General features: G+C 37.1%; 2 protein-coding genes across 2 annotated transcripts in view; one reads left to right on the forward strand and one right to left on the reverse strand.

Annotated features, from left to right (window-relative positions):
- Window positions 1-236: 236 nt before the first annotated feature.
- On the forward strand, window positions 237-27727 carry wrap73 (WD repeat containing, antisense to TP73). Its single transcript, XM_084389398.1, has 13 exons — window positions 237-391; window positions 1418-1487; window positions 1622-1774; window positions 4191-4307; window positions 9428-9500; window positions 13760-13863; window positions 15328-15414; window positions 15823-15957; window positions 16048-16125; window positions 20570-20672; window positions 23554-23679; window positions 24985-25176; window positions 27083-27727. Exons 2-13 carry the CDS (start codon window positions 1419-1421, stop codon window positions 27190-27192), a joined length of 1347 nt encoding a protein of 448 aa, XP_084245524.1. The 5' UTR covers window positions 237-391; window position 1418; the 3' UTR covers window positions 27193-27727.
- Window positions 26883-27854, reverse strand: part of tprg1l (tumor protein p63 regulated 1-like) — a 32629-nt gene continuing 31657 nt past the window's right edge. The window contains exon 7 of the transcript XR_014625447.1: window positions 26883-27159. The gene's annotated coding sequence lies outside the window, so the exon portion shown is untranslated. The remainder of the gene's footprint in view (window positions 27160-27854) is intronic.

Here is a 27854-nt window from a genome sequence, read left to right on the forward strand (position 1 = left end):
CTGACAGCATAAATTAACACGTTTTAACATTTGCTTTGAAATGCATACGGTAATTATTAAGTCATTCAAAGCAATCACGTCATAAAACATAAACCATAAAGCCATATTTATTGTTAATTCTAGTGCATACAATAAAATAGACAAGGTGAAACTTCATTTCCCACAATTCCACTGCGACGCCGCAAAGAAAGCTGATTGGCTGTCAGCACAACACAAATGACGTTTCAGAATACGTCACTTCCGAAACATTAAGAGATTCGGTTGAGACCTCTTTAGCGCTCCTTGGCTGAGACAGTTGATTCTCATGAGTGTCTTTTTGTTTTTATCCTGCGAAGGTCTCTAATAACTGACCAATAAACTCTTCGGATCAGTTCTTACAAAACTCTGAAAGGTAAATTGTTAAAACGCACATAACGAGTCTTCTGTTAACTTAGACGTTAGACGTGTAACCAGTGTTTAACTTCAGTAAGCAAACTGATACTGAGCCGTTAACGTTTCCTAAAGCCTGACAAAGGAGAATTAATGGATTATTATGCTAGTCGTTTCTAAAAATCTAACATCATTACAAATGAATCAATATATTCATATCGGTAGTAAACTTAGGATTTGTCATGATCGAAAAGTAAGAATAGGTTTTGTCTTAAATTCTATATTAAAAGCTCAACCTTCCTACCAGTCTACTGAGTGAATCTCATGAATTACTATAGCCGTTATCAATACATAGCCTAGGCTATATTTAGCACAAAGCAACATAACATTGGAACATTTTTTTTCATTGTGACATTTTCATGTGTGTTGAGTACCCCCTCCCTCCCCCCAATTGTTAATAAAAATATAATTTGCATTACTGTACCGTGAAAAAACATACTAATTATAGTATTTATGCATAATGGTATTATTCATAATTTACCTTTAAAGTATGTATGCATAATGGTATTATTTGTAGTACATTTAAAATATGTAGATTTACTGCCTTTCTGTTGATTTATTGTGATTACTGATTAGGCTATAATAAAATGTCTGTCTGGACAGGTGATTGACGTTAGATTATAAATAATTAATATAGTTTAGTAATGAGAATCTGATTAGAATCAATCACCATTGGGAGTAATGACAATTGCAAATAAAAGTAAAACCTACATCTTAAAATATTAATGTTCTCTAAATAGTATTTTTTTACTAAATGTGTTATGTTTACTTTATTTGATTAGATTTTTGTTGAATAGGTGAGGTCTTTTTAACTAGGTTTTGACAGTCTTTGTGTGCAAACTTACCATTTGGGTAGTATGTTACTGTCAGCATTTTAAAGTATGCAACAACACAGTAGTCAATATATTTATATTTAAATTACAGTTACATTTTCATATTTGTATTTCCAGTCACAGAGTAATCAATAATTTATTGTTGTTTCCATTAGCATGAATTTCTCAGAGGTCTTCAAGCAGTCCAATCAATTGTGCAAAGTTTCTCCTGATGGGAAATATTTGGTAAAGTTGTTTATCTTACAGCCATCAACATTATCAGATGATAAATCGAAAATTATGACTATGATCAGAATAGCATACCACCATACTGATCTCTCTGTTTCTTGTTAATCACCACGTTTAATTCGGGCTTGTAGGCCACCTGTGTCCAGTATCGCCTGGTGGTCCGTGATATCAACACCCTTCAGATCGTGCACCTGTACACATGCCTGGACCAAGTGATGCACATGGAGTGGTCCTCTGACTCCCTCTTCATCCTTTGTGCCATGTACAAAAGAGGCCTAGTGCAGGTATGTCTAAATTGCCAATTGCATTTATTGATGCACTTTTACCTTTACTTTTCAGTCTGGTGATGTTCAGTGTTTATCCAGAATGTAATATCACACCTCTCCTAGAGCTGCGCGATTCAGGATAAAGGATTTGTTTTGTTTAAAATAGACATCACGATTCTCCCACGATTCTGAATAGACAACTGTATGAAATAGCATGTCATTTGCTAGAGATTCTGACAAAATTTTAATTGCTGCAGTCTATTTAAAAAGAAATGTTTGATCAATTTGAATTGTTTTTTTAAAAATCGGTTTGAGTAAATGATTCAATGACTCACTCATAGGCCTCATTTACACTGCAGGTCTTGATGCCCAATTCTGATTTGTTACCTTTATCCGATTTTTTTGACCGTCCGTTTACACGTTATTTCAACTGTGACCCATATCCGATTCATGTGTTTACACTTGCCATACTATCTGAAACATCGCGCATGCTTAAAGGGTTAAATTCTCTTGCACAGATGGGCGGATGCGAAATATGCTTGATGCTAGCTCTGCGATATATGCGAAGTTCGCCAAACATCACCATGATTTTGAGGCGAAGGAGGACGAAAAGTGCCATCATTGCGCATATGCTTCAGTTATTGTGTGTGAGAGAGATCTCAGGACTGGTGGGAGCATATTGGCTTTAAATATTGGCTTTAACGAGGAGCAGTGGGTCCGAAATTTTGATGTGTACAACAATATGTTGTGTCAACGTTTGTTCACATTCCTCTCCTACGACGACACAACATTTCGTCGGGCCATCCGTCCCTTTGCAGATGCGCGTCGGGGTTTCTCTCGACATTAAACCACGGAGACGTTGCCTAATGCCTCAGAAAATCCGATCTGCCTGTTTACATGACAGTCGCATTGGCACATATCCAATTTATTTCCACATATGAATGAGGCCTGAAACCGATCTCAAAATATCTGAATGCATGCGTTTTTTTCCTGTTTACACTGTCATAGGACACATCGAATCTGTGTCACATATGAGCAAAAAATCGGAATTGGGTCACATTTCACTGACAGTGTAAACGAGGCCTAAGACTTGATTTGTTTAATTTCATTACTGGATGAATCAGTGGCTGCGTCCGAAATCACCCCTTATACCCTTAAATAGGGCTAACCCTAACCATAGTGGATGTTATCGAGTGCTATCATTCAATCCCATAATGCACCGCAATAACAAGTGTACAACTTAAAAATGCTGCCTTCGGAGGATGCAATCCAAGGTAGGAAGGCATCAATCCACGTCCGATTCCAATGTTAGCTTCGCTTCCTGTCTCCTGAGATACCTTCACTTCTGATGTCATTTCTAACGGTGAAAAGCTCATAGTATTTTTCTGAAGTCTTTCTGAAATCAGTTTCGTGAGGTACCTTCGTGCTCAAACGCTGCCTTCAAAGTCATTGCCTGATTAGGGCAGCGAGGCAACATGTCAGCAGCCTACTTTTTCCGACTCAGTCGTACACTCAATGGCTAGAGAATACCCATAATGCACTGTGAGGGTTGTTCCGAATAAATTCCCAAGTCTCGCCAGAAGATGGCGCCCGCAGCTGAATCATCCATTTATCCAGTAATGTAGGGAATAGTGAATGGCCCTCATTCACTCATTCCCTATGCCCTATAGGGGTGCGATTTCGAACACAGCTAGTGTTTTTGAACAAATATTTTAAATTAATGATTCAATGACAGATATTTTTAAACAGTCACTTGTCGCAAAGTGTTACTGATGTAACAATGTAGTTGATACGATCTTTATTTGAAGCATCAAGTTACTTTCAAAAGGTAATTTACTCTATTTTGATCGCTTCCGTAGACATCAGTGTTTATATATGAACTATAAACTTTTATCCCAGTACTTTATTTTTTATTTTTTATTATTGTAGCTCAGAAATAATGATACTATGTGGTTGAAAACACTGTTTGTGAAGCGGTTTCATGACAACTGCTCTCTCTGGATCAGCAGAAGCTCAAACGCAGATTCAAATGTTCGCTGTACTTGTAAAAGTTAAATAGACATATAGGAATACGATCACATGTGTGTTTGAATCAAGATGGCGATCTTTTAAAACAAGACAAATTATTTGAGGTCTCATTCACATCTGTTGCACAAATGGTACGAGCTAGACTGCAATTGTAAAACTTTTTTTAAAAGAGTTTGTTCAGTAACCCTTGATTCAGCCTAATAACTCCTAAAAAATGTAAAGTATTTATTTCACTTTTTCAACAATTAGATACAATTTCTCTATAGTCTAATTTACACAGTAAATTACCTTACCTTTGTAAGGGAAGCCAGTGCCAGTCTTTCATGTTGAGCTATTCAACAGGACAACAGGACTCAAATATGTTTGTTAGTGAAGGGCCTTTGTGTTTCTCTCTATTCGCTCTCAGGTGTGGTCTCTAGAGCAGCCGGACTGGCATTGTAAGATAGACGAGGGTTCGATTGGACTAGTTTCGTCACGCTGGAGTCCTGACGGGCGACACATACTCAACACCACTGAGTTCAATGTAAGTATGGCGGTAGGAGGAGTCAGTTCTGCACCGTGTCAACTGTTGCTGCCCATAAATGAAGACCTGAAAATAACAGACTGTCCATGGACTGAGTTCAACTCTGTTGATTCATTCTGTGGGGTCACAGTCAGAATACACTGTTCTTCTGAAAATGACTTCTTATGGTCTGGTTAATAATGCAAAATGTGAGAAGCAAAATACAATAAAAACAAAAAAATAATACCACCATATTTTGGACCAATTGCACTAGGTGCAAAATATCATGGTCTTTTTTTGTTATTGTTTTTATCTACATGAATAAAAAATGGCCATGTTCACTATTCCGCAAACATTTGGGGTTGGTAAGATTAAAGAAGTCTCTTTTGCTCATTAAGTCTGCATTAATTTGGTCAAAAATACAGTAAAACAATAATATTGTGAAATATTATTACAATTTAAAATGTATGTTTTGAAAACATAATTCATAATGAATTAATTCTACTCCACTCTTCAGTCACATGATCTTTCAAAAATCATTTTGTGCTCAAGAAACATTTCCTCTCATTATCAATTTTGAAAACAGTTGTGCTGCGTAATATTTTTATGTAAAACTTTTTTTTTCAGGATACTTTGATGAATAGAAATTCCCCCAAAAAACTAAATATTTTTATTTTTGAAATAGAAATATTTTGTAACATTATAAATGTCTTTACTGTCACTTTTGATCAATTGAATGCGGCCTTACTGAATAAAGGTATTCATTTCTTTAATAAAAAACTCTACTGAACCCAAACTATTAAACGGTAGAGTATTATGAAATCTCAGTGCCACTCTCTTTCTCTCTCTCCTTCTCTCTTTCTCTCGGTCTGTCTGGATTACACTTGGGCTGAGTGCCGCAGTAGTCGTCTGTCGCCTAAACTTGATTCCAAGAATTACTGACAGGTGTTGAGATGATGGACAGCTGTGTGTGTGTGTATGTTCACCAATTCACTTGGAATGAAGTGTCTGTCTGTCTGTCTGGAATTCTTGCTGTTTGTCTAGAGTGTGTGAGGGTGAATGATGACTGGACACTTGTCTGTTGTCTTCCGTCTGACGTCTCTGTTACAGGCTTCCATAAATAATCAGTACACTGTCTGTTTTAACAACAGCACATGCAGTGTTTATGAAAAATTTTGCAACGGTCAAATTTAAAGCGAAGTTGTATAAGGCAATGGTACATATTCATGGCTGTTTGTTTGAAAATTGTACAAAGACTGAAATCACAGACAATTCGAGTCAGCTTGCTTCTCTAGGGTGCCACCTAAAGGATTCCAACTGAACAATATAAAGGTGGCAAGTACATACTAGATTTCTAATATGGTATGTGCTGCTGGCATCAGTAAACTTTGAGCAGAGCTTTGTTGTTCACGCCAGGCCAGTTTACTGAATTATGACAGAATGATCATTTTTGGGTGAGCTATCCCTTTAAGTTGTTGGACTGTTCTTAGACTAAAGACATTCGTATGGCTATAGAAGATCTGTAATTATGCACAGGTTGCATGGACCACTTTTTTTTAGGGGTTCAAGCGCGTAGCTCTGAAACGCTATTGTAATTATTACATTTTCCTAGGATCAGCATTCTCCCCTAAAAGTGATCGGGCTGACCAAACCGTAAGTCGTAAAGACTTGAAACTTTGAGGGCCGGTAGTACTCACACCATCTACGTCACCAAGACTCAAGCCGATCAGCCCGACAGGCGCGCTACAGCAGTGAAAATTACAAAATCACTCATTTGCATGCCTCGGCTTCGATCGTCACCCTGGCAAATTTTTTACAGGTATTTTGGATTTTTTTTTAAAACCTACTTCATTTTTTGGTCCAATCGTAACCAAACCAGTGCAGCAAGATTCTTTGGAGTCTGATTGTCAATTTATAAAAAAAGTTGAAATTTAGATTCACGGTCGCTAAGGGCCGCCAAAAATGTTTAAGTGGGAGGAGCCACTTTTACTAAAATGTCTATAACTCGTGAACTGTATGAGATATTTTCACCAAACTCGGCGCACATACTGTATGTAAGAGCTCATTCTGTGGTCATGTGGAAAAGCATGCGGCGATTGGCCACTTGATGGCGCTATAACATGGAAAAAACATCAAAATGGCTATAACTACGCAACCCTAAGTCTGATTGATTTGAAAATTGGAATACGACTGCCCAAAACTGCCTTTGAGGACATTCGCATATCTCAAAAAACGTGGTCGACGACGGCGGCCAATGAAGTTTGAGCAGTTATCAGACACGGTTAAAGGAGGCTGATCTCCTGGGAAAAAATGGCTGGGCCTGTTTGACTCACGGCCCTAGAGGCCTGTAAGAAATTCGAAAGAAATCGGCCACCGATTTGTAAAACGTGTGTGAAGTATACAGTCAACTTTGACAACTTTGCCTCTAGGACTGCCACTGTTAATCGAATCGTTAAATATTGGAGATTATTTAAAAAACGAACTAGTCCTAGATTTTTGGCTCAGCCTAGATAAAACCCCTGCGGCACAATTCTCGGGACTCTCTAGGTCAATAATTATCTAAAAATTGTTTGGACTTTAGATAGCTATAGCTCGGTCATTTAGAAAATAGGCGTGGCAATAGGCTTTGCATCATTAGGTGAGTACATGCGGCACATAATTCTAAAGAAGCATGCAAGCTTTTAAGGAGATCGGCCCATAAGTGGGGCTATAACTGTTAAAAAGGTGTAAAGTTTCTGTGTTTCTATGGTAAATTCCATGAAATGGCTGAAATTGGCCCTCTTTCTGCCTGATTTGCGTAGAACGTCACGAAATTTGGTGTGCATGTCACATCATTCTAAAGAAGCATGGAAACTTTTATGGATATCGGGCCGTAGGTGCCACTGTTATAAAGGGGGGAAAAAACGCTATATTTTCCTATGCGAAATTATATTTAAATTACTGAAAAATGGTCTGCTCTACGTAGAACTTCAAGTGGTCTTTTTCCTCTCCGATGTATGCGTTTACAGACTTTATAAAATATATTGTAAATTGCCTGTATTGGCTGTAACTATTCTTTTCCATCTATTATCAAAGTGGTTACATGCTTGCTAATTTAAACATTATATCTATTTACACAAGTGCTTAAAGCACTTGAACCCCGATAATTGCTGCTAGCAGCTATATTTTCTTTTTAATGGGGATTTTCTGGTGCTTAAAGGGATAGTTCACCCAAAAATTAAATTCATCCCATAATTTACTCAATTTCAAGCCATCCTAGGTGTATATGACTTTCTTCTTCTTTCAGCCAAACACAATCGGAGTTATATTAAAAAACATCCTGACTCTTCAAAGCTTTTATAATGGGAGCGAGTAGCGCCTGAGATTTTGAAGCCCAAAAAAGCGAATCCATCCATCATAAAAGTAATCCATACGGCTCCATGTGGTTAATAAAGGCCTTCTGAAGAAAAGTGACGCGTTTTTGTACGAAAAATATCCATATTTATAACTATATAAACTATAATCACTGGCTTCCAGTGTAGAGTAAGCTTAGGTGAGAGTAGACGGGAGTAAACAGAGCTGGGCAACAAACTCAAGCTCCTCCATCATTTCTCTTTAGAAATTCAAATTTTAGACTTTTTAATTTGTGACCGGTGTTTTGTTTTGCTCTATCGTCTGCGCTTCTGCGTTCATCAATGCGTCATGCCTCAGGTCAGAGGTAGGGGTGGGAATCTCTAGGCACCTCACGATTTGATTTGATTTGATTCGATTACGATTCAGAGGGTAACGATTATCGATGCATCTTCTTCTTTTTTGACTACTTGGTACTTTTAAAGCAAAGTATTTATGATGACCCATAAAGAATTTACTTCCACTACTTCCTATATTAATTTTATTAATAAAACAAATGGAAGTGATTTGGCAAGTCAACTGTAAGGTTACATTTGCCAGCATATGTCCCAACATTGCAACAGGAAAATAAATGTGTGCCTATACTAGCAGCATACTTGTAGTAAATGAATACAAACTTCAGCGTATTCTGAATAGCATTTAATAATAGACTTCTAACCAACATCCTCCTGTTATTCCCAATGAGCAATATAATCCTTCAGACAAAAAAACAACAACATTTTGCTATAGCAAAATCACAAACAGTTTTCGTTCAAAAATATAGAATTGTGTACCAGCAGCTCTCATACAAACATAATGCTTGTGGACTGAATAATTAGTAACATACAAAGCTGCTCTTATACACAACTAAATAATAAAGAGTTATGACTTTAAATGTTTGAATGTTTGAAATCAAAAATAGCTTCTACAAAAAAAGTGAATGAACATCTGCAGAAAGCACAGTCAAAATGTAACCTTTTGTGACTGGCATTGCACTGATACACACTGTGACTCTGGAGGGCAGTATAACGTACTTATAACAGATCGGTTTACAGCATATTGATGTGAAAACTAAACAATACAGAAAGCAGCTCTCATACAAAAAACACTAAATGGGTCACAATGAAATTGCCAATTTTCCATACGTTAGATTTTAACGAAGAGGGTGTTATGTGCGCGTCTCTGTTATTTGCACGCCACAGACTGTCCGTGGACGTCCGCTTTAGAGTTCCGTCAATATTACGTTATTAGAAAAAAGTTTTTTTTGACATTTGTGAATCGATTCAGAATCGTCCACGTCCGCATCGCGATGCATCTAAGAATCCATTTTTTTCCCCCACCCCTAGTCAGAGGTCACTCTTCCGCCAGAACTAGACTCACATACGACCGTTACCGGAAGCCAGTGATTAAAGTTTATAAAGTTATAAATATGGATATTTTTCTTACAAAAATGCATTGTGTCGCTTCAAAGGCCTTTATTAATACCCTGGAGACGTTATAAAGCTTGGAAGAGTCAGGATATTTTTTAATATAACTCTGATTGTGTTTGGCTGAAAAAAAGAAAGTCATATACATCTAGGATGGATTGAGGGTGAGTAAATTATGGGATAATTAAAAAATTTTGGGGTGAACTAACCCTTTAAACTTGTACACCACTGACCTGTGTTTTAATCTTAAGGTTGACAACTTGAAGGTATCATTAATTGATAATTGTTTGTATCATTAAATTTAAATATTTATGTCCCTATAATTTTTTTACTTTATCTTCACAGTTGAGAGTCACCGTCTGGTCCCTATGCACAAAATCCGTATCCTACATCAAGTATCCTAAAGCCTGCCAGAAAGGTGAGTGCAGACATGAACTAGTTACACTAGTCTGGGGTATAGCTAGTTTTATAAACTGTTTGTGGGAGTGGAGATGTAAGGACAGGGTCACAGAAGCATGAATCATGTGAGAATATTTACCTGTAATATAAGTCTTGTCCCTGGACGTCTACCCAGGCGTGAGCTCTCACAGACAGCTGGTAAATGGCACATAGTCCTCGTAACACTCCAGAAGACATTGGGTTCATATAATGCATTACTGCCATAGATTGTCATTTTCTGGCCAGCAGAGTGTGGATTGAGTTATCCGTCACCCCTGTCGCTGTGGATTGAGCTGTAACCTTCAGATCAGCTGATGGAAAACTTGTGTTGAAAGGTGTTTCTGTGCTAGCATTGTGTTGTCTGTCTACCAGAGTGAATTATGAAAATTTTAGCCATTTATTGTTAGCAGTCATGGGTCAAAGTTATGGATCACAATTCCATTCCTAACATAATTGACCTCCGTCCAGTGTTGGGGAAGCTACGTTGACAATGTAGCTCATGTAAAGTAGTTCAATGACAAACAAGGTACTTTTAAAAAAAGGAGTTTGCTACACCTCAAGCTAACTACACTTGTGTTTTCAGTGTATTTGATAAAACATACAGTAATATTGTGAAATATTATTACGTCTTGTGTATATTAATATATTTTAAAATGTAATTTATTCCTGTGATGCAAAGCTGAATTTTCAGCATCAATACTGCAGTCTTCAGTGTCACGTGATCATTTTAATATGATGATTTGTGCTCAAGAAACATTTCTGATAGTTATCATGCAGCTGCTTCATGTTTTGTGGGAACTACTAGTTTTCAGGATTCTTTGATAGAATAGAATAGTTCAAAAGAACAGCATTTATTTTAAATATATTTTTTGTGACAATGTAAACGTCTTTACTGTCACTTTTGATCAATTCAATGTGTCCTTGACTTCTTGCCGAATAAAAAGATTAACTTCTTTTTAAAGAATCTTTCTGATCCCAAATTTTTGAATGGCAGTGTAACGGTCAAATTATATATATAGTTTTTTGCCATTACAGTTACTGAAACCGTGCTTCTGTAACAGTAAAAAAGGACAACATAGCTATACTGCGCAATTGTGTTCTGCTTTCCCGATTTTTTTTATGATATATCCCAATAATAATTCACTGGAATGCACTAAGAATCTCTTGGTTTTCTCCACAAATCCTCACGTCTCTTTCCAGGTTTGTTTTTACACGAATGCTTTAAAAAATAATTGTCTCCCCTTTTCACTTATAATCCCTATTATCAGTGTTTACTGGACTGCTTCTAGAGCTAGTAAATGCTAAAGTTAATAAACATTTTTGATTAAGGTTATGTTAAATTTACAATATGTACATATATTAGTAGAGATGCACCGATTACAATTTTCTAGGCCGATTCCGATTTCCGATTTTTCATTGAGTTTGACCTGCCGATACCAATTTTAGCCGATTCCGATTTCATTTTTTCTAACCACTTTACAGCACACACAAATATAGTTTAATAGAACATTTTACATTTTGCAACATAGATCATTTTTTGAACAGATAATCGCTATAAAATAGAACTATATAAATTACTCCTGGTGTGGGAAATACACACACACACACATATATATATACATATATATATATATAGCCTTGCAGTATAAAGATATTTCTATAATTTCTGGCTAGTTTACTTTATTTTTTATAATCATAACCATACTTGCAACAAAAACTGAATAATGAAAACAAGTTTAAATGGGTAAATCTTCTACAAATATTTTTGAGTCTTCGTTTTCTTTTCTGACATACTGGAGTTCTTGTTAAAACACACTAGACATAGGCTACTTATTCTGCGCATTTTGAGCACTTTTTGTGTGAACTGATTTTTAGTTTGTCCATCAAAAGTGTGCTTTCACTTTAATTGAGCTTGAGCAGCGTAGCAAAAATAGACCCGCCGAAACCCGCGCTTCACTGCTGCTCACGCGACGCTCCTGCTGCCGGTGTGAATGCACTCATTGATTAACATGCACGCCGAAAAAAATACATCACTGAGCCCAAAGGCAGCAGGCATCATGCAGATAACTATTTTTGAAACAGTTCTGACCAAGTCCAACTAAAATCCAACAAAATAAACAATGAACAAATAAAATATAAAACAACATGAAATCAGATCAATCTTATATACAGTCTTATATATTAAACCAAAAACTTTCATATTTTTAGAAAGGATGAGAATTAGAACAACCACAGCAGGCAACAGGTTGATAAATTCTGTTAAATTAAAATTTTATTTGACCGAATTATCCATTTGTTTTCTGATAGGAAACACATAAAACGAATCACCGGTCCACATTTTGATTGACAGCCGTCACAACCTACTAGTGACCGTGTTTACTCCTTTCTTATCAACCATTGGATAGGATTTAAAAAACGTCTGTTGTATTTGTACGAAAAACTACGCTGCAAAAAGAATAAATAAAATGCTTTCTTAAAAAGAAAAAAGAACGCATGAACGTTTTCTTAGACTGATGAAAATGCGGGACATTTTCTCAATATGCGACGTGCGGGACAAGGAGTGAAAATGCTGTGTGGTACAACGCAAAGCGGGACTGGTGGTCACCCTAACATACACTCACCTAAAGGATTATTAGGAACACCTGTTCAATTTCTCATTAATGCAATTATCTAATAAACCAATTACATGGCAGTTGCTTCAATGCATTTAGGGGTGTGGTCCTGGTCAAGACAATCTCCTGAACTCCAAACTGAATGTCAGAATGGGAAAGAAAGGTGATTTAAGCAATTTTGAGCGTGGCATGGTTGTTGGTGCCAGATGGGCCGGTCTGAGTATTTCACAATCTGCTCAGTTACTGGGATTTTCACGCACAACCATTTCTAGGGTTTACAAAGAATGGTGTGAAAAGGGAAAAACATCCAGTATGCGGCAGTCCTGTGGGCGAAAATGCCTTGTTGATGCTAGAGGTCAGAGGAGAATGGGCCGACTGATTCAAGCTGATAGAAGAGCAACTTTGACTGAAATAACCACTCGTTACAACCGAGGTATGCAGCAAAGCATTTGTGAAGCCACAACACGCACAACCTTGAGGCGGATGGGCTACAACAGCAGAAGACCCCACCGGGTACCACTCATCTCCACTACAAATAGGAAAAAGAGGCTACAATTTGCACGAGCTCACCAAAATTGGACAGTTTAGGACTGGAAAAATGTTGCCTGGTCTGATGAGTCTCGATTTCTGTTGAGACATTCAGATGGTAGAGTCAGAATTTGGCGTAAACAGAATGAGAACATGGATCCATCATGCCTTGTTACCACTGTGCAGGCTGGTGGTGGTGGTGTAATGGTGTGGGGGATGTTTTCTTGGCACACTTCAGGCCCCTTAGTGCCAATTGGGCATCGTTTAAATGCCACGGCCTACCTGAGCATTGTTTCTGACCATGTCCATCCCTTTATGACCACCATGTACCCATCCTCTGATGGCTACTTCCAGCAGGATAATGCACCATGTCACAAAGCTCGAATCATTTCAAATTGGTTTCTTGAACATGACAATGAGTTCACTGTACTAAAATGGCCCCCACAGTCACCAGATCTCAACCCAATAGAGCATCTTTGGGATGTGGTGGAACGGGAGCTTCGTGCCCTGGATGTGCATCCCACAAATCTCCATCAACTGCAAGATGCTATCCTATCAATATGGGCCAACATTTCTAAAGAATGCTTTCAGCACCTTGTTGAATCAATGCCACGTAGAATTAAGGCAGTTCTGAAGGCCAAAGGGGGTCAAACACAGTATTAGTATGGTGTTCCTAATAATCCTTTAGGTGAGTGTATATTATAGTTATATTTTAACATGTCCGCAATATTGCTGCAGAAATCAAGTTTTTGGTGTTATTCATGGTCTGTTGTTGGAATTTGTTAATGCTTTTACACCTTTAAATTTCCCTTTTAATGTTTGATGGTTGAAGGGTGAGTAGAATAATGTCATCTCATTGTTCACAGTTTTTAAAAAATCCTTATTATTGTGTTCATAGAGCGAACGTTTAGCTGATTGTTTACAGTTTTAACGGAACTCCCATAATTCGCACAAAGCGTCATGGAGCGTAGGAAATTCTATACTATGCTATACTATGCTATGCTATGGATGCTATAACAGTGCCCCGGTCAGTTCATGAAACACATCTGTAGAATATATGGTTGACTATTTAGGCTTTAACTGCATAAATGTGTTTCAGGTATGGACTTCACTGCAGATGGCCGTTATATGGCTCTGGCGGAAAGACGGGAGTGTAAAGACTACATCAGTGTGTTTGTGTGTGATGACTGGCATCTTCTCAGAGTGAGTACAGTTATCTAAGGTAGTATGCAATTGTGTCTGATGGCCTGATGGCTGTGGCCTGATGGTTAGCACACATGCTCCAGAAAAGGTTGAGCAGGAGAAGCAGATGTAGGAGAATACAGCCTGATCTTTCCCACCCTTCTTTCTCCTGAAATCTCTCCTGCCCTTTTGTCTATTGTCTTCATTAGTAAAAGTGGCAAAATATCATTATATCACTTCAGATGAAGATGAATGACTTGATTCTCAAATACTTGTATTAAACATTTCAGTAACATTAGTTAACTACTTTAGTTAACATGAGCAAACAGTGAACAATACTTCTACAACATTTATTAATCTTAGATGATGTCAATCTAAACCTTTACTAATACATTTTTAAGATCAGATTTTATTTGTTAAAATTAATTGATGTATGGCTTTTCAGTCTTTGTAATGATTTATTTAGTTAATATTATTTCTTTCTTTTATTTCTTTTTTTTAAGTTTTATACTGCTTTTCTTATTTTAATTTATTTAAATCAAGTTTTATTTATGTAGTTTTATATATTAATCAATTTATGTAGTTTATTTTAATTATTTTTAATTATTTATTTTAATCAAATGGATTTTATTTATGGAGTTACTTATTTTTATTTAAAGCTAATTGTATTTATTTATTTTAATCAAATTTAAAAAAAAAGGTTTAATTTGTGTTTTCATTCAAAATAAAATGAAAAATATTTTATTTTAATCTAATGTATTAATTTATTATTTAAATTTATTTAGTGTAATCTTATTTTATTTGAATTTCTACATTTTTTTTACACAGCTTTCTCTAAAACTAACCAAAAAAACAACAACAACAAAATAAAACTTTATATTACTAGTTCATGTTAGTTATGCATTAACTAATGATACCTTATCATAAAGTGTTACTAAACATTCTTGTAATGTTTTAAAAGAACTACCCTTTGTTTGGGGCACAATTATTTTAATATTTACTACTTTTTCGTTAAAATTAAGTATTATCATTATTTTATTTTTTATCACTTTTTGTAAACAACCTTTTTGGGTATTCATGAAAACATGTACATTTTAAATAACTATATATTTTATATTTTATAGTAAATACAGATTGTTTATTTAATTAAAATCAGCACAAATTTCTTGAGCACAAATCATCATATTAAAATAATCCCGTGACACTGAAGACTGGAGTATTGATGCTGAAAATTCAGCTTTGCATGATGCATCACAGGAATAAATTACATTTTAAAATATATTAAGTCATTGTAACACTGGACGGAGGTCAATTATGTTAGGAATGGAATTGTGATCCATAACTTTGACCCATGACTGCTAACAATAAATGGCTAAAATTTTCATAATTCACTCTGGTAGACAGACAACACAATGCTAGCACAACAAATATTAATTAAACTTTACAATTATTGCAAAAATTACCATTTTTCCATTTTGTCTGTAGCATTTTGAGAGCGAGACTCAAGATCTGGCAGGGCTGGAGTGGTCTCCGAACGGCTGTGTGTTAGCGGTGTGGGACAACAGTCTCGAGGTAAAGAAAATCAATGCTTATGGTCACAAAAGATTTCTTTCACAGATTCTGGTCCGGTACTACGTAACATGTATTATTATTTGTAGCCTGGATGTGCATTTTTGTGCAGATTTACTCTATATAATTATCATTTGGACTGATGTACTAATTAGTTGTGAGCGCAATCTACGCCATTTCTACCACAGAATTTTTGTTAAATCCAGCCACTCAAATTGGAGCTTAATTTTGGTAAGCGCAATAAGCATCAAATGCTCTGTGAACGATTGATACTCAAAATGTCTGATGCAGACATTGAATGCCTCTCATCATTGATAAACAGATTTGGACTTTTTATCATTGAAACAGTTTATTTTAATAAAATTGTGAAGTATTAACTAATCCGATTAACTCTCCGGTTTCTCTCCGCAGTATAAAATATTGTTATATTCGCTGGATGGCCGCCTGTTGTCTTCCTTCAGTGCGTATGAGTGGTCTCTAGGCATAAAGTCTGTCTCGTGGAGTCCCAGCAGCCAGTTCTTGGCTGTTGGCAGCTATGATGAAAAGGTAGGAAATCTATTAAAGAAACCGATGGAAAATATCTGTTTAATATTATATCATCTGTATAAAAGAGAGTTTTGATGGGCTTTCCATCAGGTTCGGATCCTGAATCACATCACCTGGAAGAAGATCACAGAATTTGAGCATCCAGCCACCATCGTAAACACCAAAGCTGTAGGTGTTTTTCTCCTGAGTGCATGTCTGAGGGGGGAGGACTGTTATATGAGGGGGGAAACTCTCTACTTTACTTTACAGTGCCCCTATCGTGCTATTTTGTTTTGGAGTTCCCCTACAATAGGTTTATATGCATCCAAGGTATAAAAAACATACAAAAACAATTTTTTTTTTTAATTTTCTCATAATATACATTGCAGCATCACCTGTTTTCTCACAGTGTTCGATAAACGATCCGGTCTCTCTAAACCCCTTCTTTCCGAGAGCCTGCTCTGCTCTGATTGGTCAGATGGCTTAGTCTGTTGTGATTGGTCAACCGCTTACAGCGTGAATCAGAAAAGAAACGCCCATTACCATATTTGAATTGTAGCTCCGGAGACTTCTTCAGCACTTGATACACTGTGAAACAAACTGTAACGATGACGTCGATTTTACAGCATTAATCCGAGCTCGAGTCCTCTACCTTTTAAAAAAGTGCATGCAAAGTGGATTTGCTTTGGCAGCACAGAAGACAGTTGTGTCTTCTCAACATGAACAACACGAACCAAACTCATCCAGGCCTCAGCTACAACTACTGTGTTTGAGTAGATGACGTTCACCGGCAGCCAATGATGGCTGGCATTATGCAAATGTGTTACAAACCTACAAAGATTCGCACAAGAATTAAGACTGGAATTACTGGCAGTTCAGAAACGGTTCTTTCTATTGAGCGACAATAACGTATCATGATAGCATTATCATGCATTTTGATCTGTGAAACTTTGCAGACCTTTTACGTTCACACACAGCTATATTGAATTAATGGTAATATCCAAAAAAGCATCATAGGGGCACTTTAAACAGCACTTTTACAGGCTTGGGCCATCCTTAAAAATATTCTTGTTTGCCGTAACCCGACCGACCCTGTCAATTTAGTACCGACCCAATTATTTATTTATTTTCCCTTTCAGTCCGACCGACTTGCCGGTTGTAAACTTGCGTTAAGACCGACCGATTTTTTTTAACTCTTCAAACAACTAATACAAATGCAATAAAATAATATTAGTTATTAAGTATTGTGAATATAAATTGCCTAGACCTACATACAAACATAAGCTACGTTCTTTCTTTTAAATAAAAACCTGTGGCGCATCATCTATGATTATGTTTACACCATTGGTTAACCGTTAACGCATGTCACACTACTGCCTGCAAGCTAAGTTTGCTTCGTTTCATTCACTGTCAATGGTTCGCGCTTGGTAATGATGGCTGCGGCTTTACTCTAAAGATTATTTCATTTTTATATGTTGTTGAATATGGTATATTAAAAAATAAACATGCGAGAGCGTGTTATAGGCGATATGTCATGTTTTAGTCAGATATGACGACGCTACTGCAACACGCATTGCCGCAGATGAGAAGCTGAGCATCAACGTGCAAACTATCGCAAATCAAAGTGAAAGTAAGTCGCTGACGCTTAACACACAATCATCATCATTAAATGTAAAGAAACGAAATGATCTTACCAGGGCTGTTTCCGCTTTCTCTTATTGCGGGCTTTGATTCAGAAATTTTAGCTGATGATCAATAAAATAATGTAGTCATAACTGTTGCTTTCGGTGACGTGCACTCCATTAAATCTACATATAGCGGTAATTGAAGATCGGATTTATATCCGCAAAAAAACAACACACATTTAGCCTATGTAACCAGGTGTAAATGGAATCGTTTTGATAAATCAGATTGCAATCCGATCTGAGAAAACGCTAGCCTAGAAATCTAGACGCACCCTAGCGGCAGCAAAATGTATTTTGCAGCCAGGTGGGTCTAGACCATAGACTGTAAAAAAATATGGACGTAGTGTCCGTGACGTCACCCGTAGGTTTCTGAAGAGCATTTTTGAAGCCTAAAGTGGGCGGAGCCGGCCGTCGCCATCTTGGCCTTGCGTCACTCCCGGATAACAGAAAATAGACAAACAGGCGGGGCGTGAGTGGAGCTGAGGAGCCTGGCCTGGCTATCTGAAATCACCTAGCTCGACGTGATCGAGTTAGCTGATGATGTAAAGCCAATTAAACGTTCCTATTTTTGCCCTTCGAAATATTATAATAGTTAAAAGACATGGCTACAAGTGAGACTGTGTATTACTTCGAGAGTGTTTGTGTGTGACAGTGATTTATGTGCATACATGTCCGTCACTCTTTCATGGTCCGTCAGCGCGGCATTGCTCAAGTTCGTAGAGAGCTTATTCAGTCCATTTTAAATTCTGATTTTGGCCGTCTCTCAAATCGGTTAAACCATAGATATATTGCCTTTGAAGTGCAAGTAAATGCGCTAGAAAATCCGCGCTCATTCATGTGCATTTATTGCATGGAAGGAGAAAGCGCCGACGCCTGCATGATTTCATCTGACGGTACATAAGCATATTATAATCCATCTGTTCCGTGAGAGCAGAACGAACGAGTATTTATTGACGTTTTAAATTTGAAAACCCCAAAAAGCAACGAAATTGTCAGACATCCATTAGTGCAGGTTCACGGAGGAAAACAACTGAAATACAGCGCTGGTTGTTCTCTCGAACGGTAACGACGGAATCCAAAGACGTGGGCTTTGTACCCAAGTATTAAATTGTATGAAATAATCCCGAAAAAAAGCACAAACACTGCAGAGATGGCAAGTTCAGCAGCAACATTTGCTGAGGTGAAGTGACGGCTAGTAACAGCAGACAAACGGCTAGCACCGACAGCGGCAATCCATCTGTCACTCAAGTGGCCACTGGCCACACCCTTAAATTTAAATATTAATCAACTAAACGGACGAGTTATAAAATAATTCACCCCCCTCACAGTTGTTATGAAGGGCAAAATTAGCTGTATAGACCAAAGCCACATAGAGATCCAGGCTGTAAACATATTTTTTTCTGCTGTAAAGTTGGTAATTTTAACATGGGGGAGATACAGATTTGACTCACTTCTGCAGCCAGGCCAAGCGGCCAGTCAACGAATTGCAGTTTAACTCACTTCCGTGTTGGTTTCAAGAGAGAGACGAGGAGGTTGCCGCTTGGTCTAGACTCTAGACACTCTCAATAGACCTTCTAGCTGCAAAAACCCAAATTGGGTCAGGCCAATCACAACGCGTATAGAGTAGGCGGGGCGGGCTTAACATAATGACGACAGAGATGTGACGGTTCCCTGGCGTGCTGGCGAACAGTCTTTCGAATCGGCTTTGGCCGCGACTCTGGAGGACTTGGAGTTAAGTTTTTCTTTGAGAAAAGAGCAGAGAACGGCACTTAAGTCATTCTTTAAAAAGGAAGATGTGTTCGTAGTTTTGCCGGTGTTACACCAGATTCTGTGACCGTCATAATATGTGACCGTAGTGGGCGCGGTTGTCACTGCTTGCTCCGTGATCTACGCAAACAGCGTAACTTCTGACTATAAGCCAAAGGTGAAGTATTTACGACACGTTTGTTTAGAAATGCTTTTTTTTTGCCTGTCAGATATGGCAAAAGTTGAATCTATCATCTAACGTTAGCTCAGCTGTTGGGAAAACGCTCTGGTTGGTTGTAGCGCTGTCCTATTGCGTGCAGAGGGAATTTGAAAGACAGCCGTTTATCCCGCCCCTCGGATTGAGCATGTCTATGGTGAGTTTCCAGACCTAACATCTTGATGTAGGTCTGGCTTGCCAGGCTAAGAAAACGCATGAAGTGGCCTGGTGTAAACAGCCCTTAGACATAGGTGAAAAATGTCATCCCACCCCCCCCCCACCGACCCTGATTTTTTTTTTTTTTAAATGAAAAAATATATACTTTTTTATATTATTTTTTTTTATATAAAAAAATATAGACCGACCTACCGACCCTTTTTTTCTTTTTTTTTGCTGTTACTGCAAACCAAAATATTTTTAAGGATGGCCTTAACTCATTGGAAAATGTCTCTGTCTATATTTTTGCAAAAGTTCATAAACATCCCTATAACTAGGTGCGGTTGATCGATTAATAAAGACTTATTTTCATGTGTTCCTTGCACAATACTATGTTATGACCTCAAACCACTTTTACCATAGTGCATGATTTGTGTCATAATACATTTTGACATTTGCATCACATAACCAGCTTCATATGTATGACTTTTCTGACATGGTAAACTTGTTTGCAACCAACATAATAAAATGTTGCCAGATTCACGTTCACGTTCATCTGTTTCAGATAAAACTGAAAACACTTTTCGCGCCACTCGCTGGACATTTCACTTTGAAAGCGTCACAGTACATGCAAAGCAATGTAATATAATTTTGCAGAACTGTCGCCACATGCATATTTTTTTTTCAACAAGCCCTAGGTTGCACAAACTAGACCATTATGAAAATGTTAGATTTTATGAGTTTAACATTTTAGACTTTTTCAATAAGAAAAAAGTCATTTTTTTATAATCGAATACTGTTTTTTTTTTTTTCGTTTTTTTTCTCCTAGGTTGTATTTAAGGAAGTGGAGAGAAGACCTGTTGTGGGCAGTGAAGATCTTTCTATTCATCAGCTGACTGTGGATAATTCCCTATTTAGCACACAGAGCAAGTGTAAGTTTCATTAATCTTGTGTACAGTTCTTGGTAGTTAAACTACAGTATGTTCCTGCTGTAAGGAGGGTGTTTGCACTAATATTACCTGCTATGCTGACAGCACTGCCTCGGTGGACACCAGAGATTTCACTTGGTGGCAGGTCATTAAGAATAAGTAACTATTTCTATTGCTGGACTATTGACGAAGGTCTGCAGATACACTACATAAATCTTATCAACGTCATAGCAATGGAGATCTCATGTTACAATCATTCTAAGCCCCCGATCTCTTTACTCTTTTAAAATGATGAGTATGTTGTACTATGTGTAGACAAGCTCTCACATTCACAATGCAAAGCTCTCTCCAGTCCATCTTGAACATTTATTGAAACGTTTTGTCATGTATCGTAAACTTGAGCAAACTGTACAGGGCTCGACATTAACGCTTGTGGAGTGGGACGGGTGGATTTTTTGAAGGGGCAAGTGAAAGAGAGTTTTACTTGCCCAGCCGGACAAGTAGCCCAATTAAAACGTCAAAAACAAAAAAAATGACTAGGGAATCACCAAAACACGAGAATGACTCTGATTTGATCACATTACATCGCTCTGATTTCAGCACACAAAGCAAAACGACAGTGGAGGTAATGTACTCGTAGCGGTGGCATATTATATGCTAATTTCACCCTCACGCTCCATCATGGCGATATCGCGAGACAGCTTTTCACTTCTACGAGAAATCTCTGCACATTTTAATAACGAGATCTCGTCACACCCCTACCTCTGGGTAAATATCACAAATAGGCAGATTTAAATATGCCAGTGCTGACAGAACACTGATGTGAGAATATTGCTTCAGAATAAATTATATTTACAACACAAAAAAATTCTCTTTTTTCAGGAAAAGCTACTTTTTTTACTTTTAAAGTGAATGACCGATTTACTTGTCTGAAGGACAAGCACATATGACAAGGCTTAACGTTGAGCCCTGCTGTACGTATATCACATGTCATTTATAAATCAACACCTATTCAGCCACTTGAGGAGGTTATATGCTAAGGTTAGTCAATCACAACAAAGACAATTTACATGGTACAGTACCAAAGATATCCTTTTGGGGGGGGGGGGGCAGAATATTAACAGAATTTATACCATGGTCTGGGTGAATACTCGATTCTGATTGGCTGCAGGGTGTCCATTAAAAAGTGATAGAGGACACCTAGTAAATAAACCGTCAGGCGTAACCAGGGAAACCAAGTTATTGTTTGTAAAAACTTTAGATTTCGATTGTAAAACGAATTAAAATATAAACTAATGTTTTAAAAATGTGTTATTTGGCAAGTGACCATGGTATAAGCGGGTTAATGCCCTTCGAGGTGTCCATTGTCAGGTATTAATGGGCTTCACGCCTCGCCGTCGTCCATTAATACCTGACAATGGACATCTCGTCGGGCATTAACCCTTACATATTTTATTGTAAATTCAGTGATTATTTGAAAATTAAAGGTAGTACAACATAGCCTGGGTTTCCCCATGCTGCCTTGCGCGCAGCGCGATTTTATTCACACTGCTAGGCAGCCTGGACACCATGGACCAGATTTTCCCCTCAAAAAGGGAACCAATCACAGAACGGGAGAGGGAGCAGCAAGACGATGACGACGTCTATGCGACACACCGAAGCAGTTTGTTTATATCTATGGATCCAACATGGCAGCAGACGCGAAGTTACCTTTCGATGCAGCCTTAGATAGTGTTCTAAGTAGTTTAGAACGCAAGTTTATTTCGTCTTCTTCCTCGTCGAATTTCTGTCGCTCTACATACGTCATCTGGTATAATTGAAACGATTGGCTATGAGCTACGTACAGGCGCATTTGATAGACATTCGTAGCGCCCAATAAACGGCTCTGGGCATTCGTAAACCACGCCTCAAATACGAGAAAATGAACATGTGGTTCCCAGACCACGTCTCAATGAGACGAGGTCTGACGTTAGCCAGGCTAAGTACAACAAATAGTACTAAAGCTTTAGAACTAAAAATTAATTAAATGTATTTTCTATTTTTATTAATACATACATTATACTAGATTCTGGTCATTGACCTAAGACTATGTTACACTATTATTTTTAGTAGCCTAGATGTGCATTTACAAGATGCAATATATAGATAATTAGTATTTAGACCGCGTAACATCATCATTTGTTACTTCATTTTTTAACCACAGATTTTTTGTAGAAGCAAGCCAATCAGATTGGAGCTTTTTGTAGCAATTTTGGATAGCTCTTGTCATTTCTGAGCACAGTAAGCATAAATTATATATATATATATATACTGTTGTTATTGTTAATACTTTATTCTCAGAATTAATAAAGTTGGGATTTATTATATAGATTTTGGAGTGCATGTTTTTGATCATTGAGAAGTTGGAAAATGGTAATTAAAAATCAAGATATGCTGCGTTGGGAGTAATGCATCACAAGTTACGCAATCAGATACTTTTTTCAAGTCACTAGTAAAGTAACACATTACTTTTAAATTTGCAACAAAATATCTGAGTTACTTTTTCATACAAGTAATGCTTTTCCCATTTATTGACTGACACCTCTCCTGTACCCATGTTGAGAGAAATGGCATTACTTTCCATTAAAAAGTAACTAAGTACGCAATTAGTTACTGTTTTAGGGAGGAATGTGATATTGTAATGGATTACTTTTAAAAGCTACTTTCCCCAACATTGAAGATATGACAGTGGTTGGTGTAAGAAACCTACACAATTGTAAAATATGCTTTAAGCATGAATGCACACAATCTGTTAGCATACGTGAAAGAGGTGGGCAAATACAAATAAACTGTGAAAATAATGCTATTACATTTTGATCAGATAGACTTCATTACCTTGTTTCAGATGAGATCACACAGCTGCCAACCCAGGTGCCAGTAATCAAGCCTGATCCGGACCGTGCCAACCCTAAAATCGGCGTCTCTGCTATGGCTTTCAGTGCTGATAATCGCTACCTTGCTACGAAGAATGGTGAGGCTGTGTGTGTAGTGGATTCATGAAACAATCATGAGTCCTGAATGTGAACCAAGCAGGGATCCCACCTTTCAACCGATGAATTTCCATGACTTGGATAAATACGTGCAGATTTTTACACATTGATAGATCACAAAGAGTGATAAGAGTGGCATAACTACAGATATATTCACTCAAGGCAAGACACTACAGATGTAACTAATTTACAAAATGTAACTAATAGATATAACTATACTTTCCCTAGTTGATTAATCACAGTACATTAAGACAGTTGTTTTGCATTACAAGTTTTCTGAAATGTTTTGTTCAAATATGAGGCATTATCTAATTAAATATGCACTAATTTGCATACATTTTCAGAATAGAAATCTGAACATTTAATAGAGCCAGGTTTAAAATGTATTATTTCATTTTGTCGACACATTAAAGTTGACGTTTTTTACAGAATGGATTTTGGAAATCTCTTTAAATCACTCAAAAAATCAGAAAAAACTCAACAGCCAGAATTTCTTTTTCACCGTTTTTAGGAATAAAATGTTCAATACATATCAGGTTAATGTTATATATGGAAGCTTGTTTCTGCCACAGAATAAAACATTTTAAAAGATAACTGCGGCTTTTTATCTCACAATTGCAAGTTTATATCTCGTAATTCTGCGGAAAAAAAGATGTAAACTCGCAATTGTGAGAAAAAAGTCAGAACTGCGAGTTTATATCACACAATTCAGACTTTTTTCTCACAATTGCGAGTTTATATCTCGCAATTCTGACTTTATAACTTGCAATCATGACTTTATATCACGCAATTCTGAGATGCAGACAGATAAAGTGTAATAGGATAAACACATAAATGTATATTTTGGATGTTTTCTTTTCACTAGTCTGAAAGAAGCAAAAACAGCACAATCTCAAAATTGACCAGTGCCTGAAAAAACAGTGGTTTTGCCTGTAGTGTCTTGCCTTAAAAAGGTTTGACTACTTTTTACGATTTTCTTGATTAGTTTTCCAGGCCCGGAGACAATTTTAAAATTCACAGAAACGTTTCCTTTCTATCTTTCTGTGTAGTTCATCTCAATTTTCATGCCCCTTGTTCCATTTGGCAACAATAGCCATTATGAGAAGCATTACATTCTGCCAGTGCCAACCTGAGTCGGGTTTTCAGAGCCATTTGGTGCCCTGGCTTCCTGGGAAATTCCCCTGCATTAAACAGACTTTACTCTTCCTATTCAGATGTCCTAACAACTGTGCTTCATAGGCTCGTGTTGTCATTGAGATGCTGACGCTGTGTCCATCTTCTGTCAGATAACATGCCTCAGAGCCTGTGGGTGTGGGACATGCAGAGACTCGGTCTGCTGGCCGTCCTGGAACAGACAGGTCCTGTGCGCTGCTTTGTCTGGGACCCACGCAGACCCCGGCTGGCGCTCTGCACCGGAAACACCAAAGTGTATCTGTGGTCGCCAGCTGGCTGTGTGTCTGTGAATGTACCAGTTGAAGGTATGGATCCAGTTTCACCACAGTTCTTGACTCAACATTACTTTCAAACAAGCTTTTACACTATTGCTTAAACAACACTTACAGTTCTGTGTGTTATAATAAAGCAAATAGCACCGTTAGAAGATATATATATATATATATATATATGTGACCCTGGACCACAAAACCAGTCATAAGTCACACGGGTATATTTGTGGCAATAGCCAACAAAACATTGTATGGGTCAAAATTATCGATTTTTCTTTTATGCCAAAAATCATTAGGATATTAAGTTAAGATCATGATCCATGAAGATATTTTGTAAATTTCCCACCTTAAAGGTGCATTGCGCAAGTCTCTGAGTTTTTGCAGAACTATGCCCCCTTCTGGCGACACACGAAACTGCAACCAGAGTTGTGCACGCGGTTACGTTGGGGTTTGGGATGAACTAGAAGCCGGTCTCTTTGAATCCATCTTCTACTTTTGCAAAAGTCGCTTGAGTTGTCTTCGCTGATGCGGATAATGGCGGCGAATACACAAACCTGCCAGACATAGCCAGGTGAGCGTGAACGCGCATGACGTCACGCCCAGTCGATTCCGACCCGAATCCCTCTTATTTATTTTACTGTACAGGATTATAGAGGCAATCGCAGTGATCATAGAAGGGCTCATTCAGCCCATCAGGCAATTGTTTAAGCATGTATGGGTTAGAAAAACGGGTATTTTTAACATGAAATGTTGCGCAATGCACCTTTAAATATATAAAAAATGTACAATACATAACATAAAGGAACAACTTTAAAGCCGATTTCTCAATTTTTCGATTTTTTTGCACCCTCAGATTCCAGATTTTCAAATAATTTTATCTCGGACAAATATTGTCCTATCCTAACAAACAATACATCAATGAAAGCTTATTTAATCAGCTTTCAGATGATGTACAATTCTCAATTAAAAAAAAAAAAAATTACCCATTAGACTAGTTTTGTGGTCCAAGGTCACATATATTGTCCAAAATGAACTTTATGCCAAACCTGCTAGTTGTCAGTAAATTTGCCTGCTTTAAATATATATTGTACTGCATATACATTTTTTGCATATATAATTATTTTATTTTTTTTATAAATATTTCTCCATGACAAGATTTATTTAGCAGTTTTTTCCCCAGAATATTAGTGGCATTATGTCACAGCATCATAAACTAAATGAGTCTGTACTGCACCTGTCACAAAATCCTGAAGACGAACTCTCATGATTTCTCATGTTTTCGATGATGTGATATATTTCACACGTCTCACCACATGGAGTTGTGGATGAACATAGGATGGTAAATTTCCACTGACGCAAAAGATGCGGATGTTTTTGCCCATTAACCATGGAAAAATCACTGTTATGTACAACCTCTCGTTGCTTAATGCTTTATAAAATACCAACAAAGCCAGCATGATGAAAATGTTCCTTCATTTAATTTATTAATCACCACAATCAATAAAAATGTTGGTTGATTTTATTTGGTATCCTTGAATATTGGATATTTAATTATACATGCTTTATCTAAATCATTTTATTATTATATATATATATAATTATTATTAGAATTTATTATAATCTTTAACATCTCAAAATAAATATATATTTTTTTGTGATGCCTAAGTATACTTGTAGAATTTCAGATGTTTGATTTTATTTTATAGTGTTTAATTTATGCAGACAAAGTAGTTATTGGTGACATTTTATATTTGTATTATCTGCCATAACACATAACAGACACCGGTTTGAGTATAATCAGCCTTTTTTTTTTTTTTTACAACTTTTGATCATATATAGTTGTTTTAGGAAATGCGTTTGCCCTTAAGCAATACAGGAAGCTGCTTGCATAAAAGGAAGTTGTGTGGATAAGTCTAACTTCTTCTCTGTTTCCTCACAGGCAGTTTCCAGGTACAGTCTCTATTTTGGCACTGCAGTGGCAGCTCACTCATCCTCCTCTCTAAAGAGCAGCTCTGCCTGTGTTACATGGAAACAGAGGAGGAGAAATAAACCAAAGCACTTCATCACACTCCCAAGAGTCTGTTTCTACAATATAACTGAGAGACTGATCTCCAAAGAACTCTAGACAAAAACACTGTGTCTGCAAACATACCTCAGCACTTTCTAGTGGGTTTCAGGTAGGGTCTTTATTACATTTTCATCTTGACACAAAATGTTGATTGTCAAAACAGCAAATGCTATGAGTAAAATATTGATCAGATATGTGTGATTCTACCGCACCAACCTGGTGCGAATGAACTGCGTTCACTCAGATCTGCTTCTTATGGCCTTAGACAAGCTAAACAGATGTTACACATGCTCTGTGAAGGACCAAGTGTATCGTACAATCAAAAGTCTAATCTGTCACTTTAGATTTGCTGTGATTTTTAGATGAATGTGAGTTGTTGTGAATGTGAAGCCTTTTTGCTTCATGACAATAATGTCTGTTGTATTTCATTGTTTTTCCTGAAAATGTTTCAAAACTAGAATTATTTTTATAAAATTTAGATCTATTTGTAATAAAGTTTTCTACATTGATGTTTCCCATAATTGTTTTTCTTTTACAGAGATCACAAGTTAGTCTCACAACACCTGGCAAGAACATTTTACAAAAATGCTTATTACTCTGAATATTGTCTGGATGTTTTACCTCAAGGTTTTGCTTAGTGATG

This window comes from Rutilus rutilus, assembly GCF_951802725.1.
Source record: "Rutilus rutilus genome assembly, chromosome: 19".
Lineage (NCBI taxonomy): Eukaryota > Metazoa > Chordata > Actinopteri > Cypriniformes > Leuciscidae > Rutilus > Rutilus rutilus.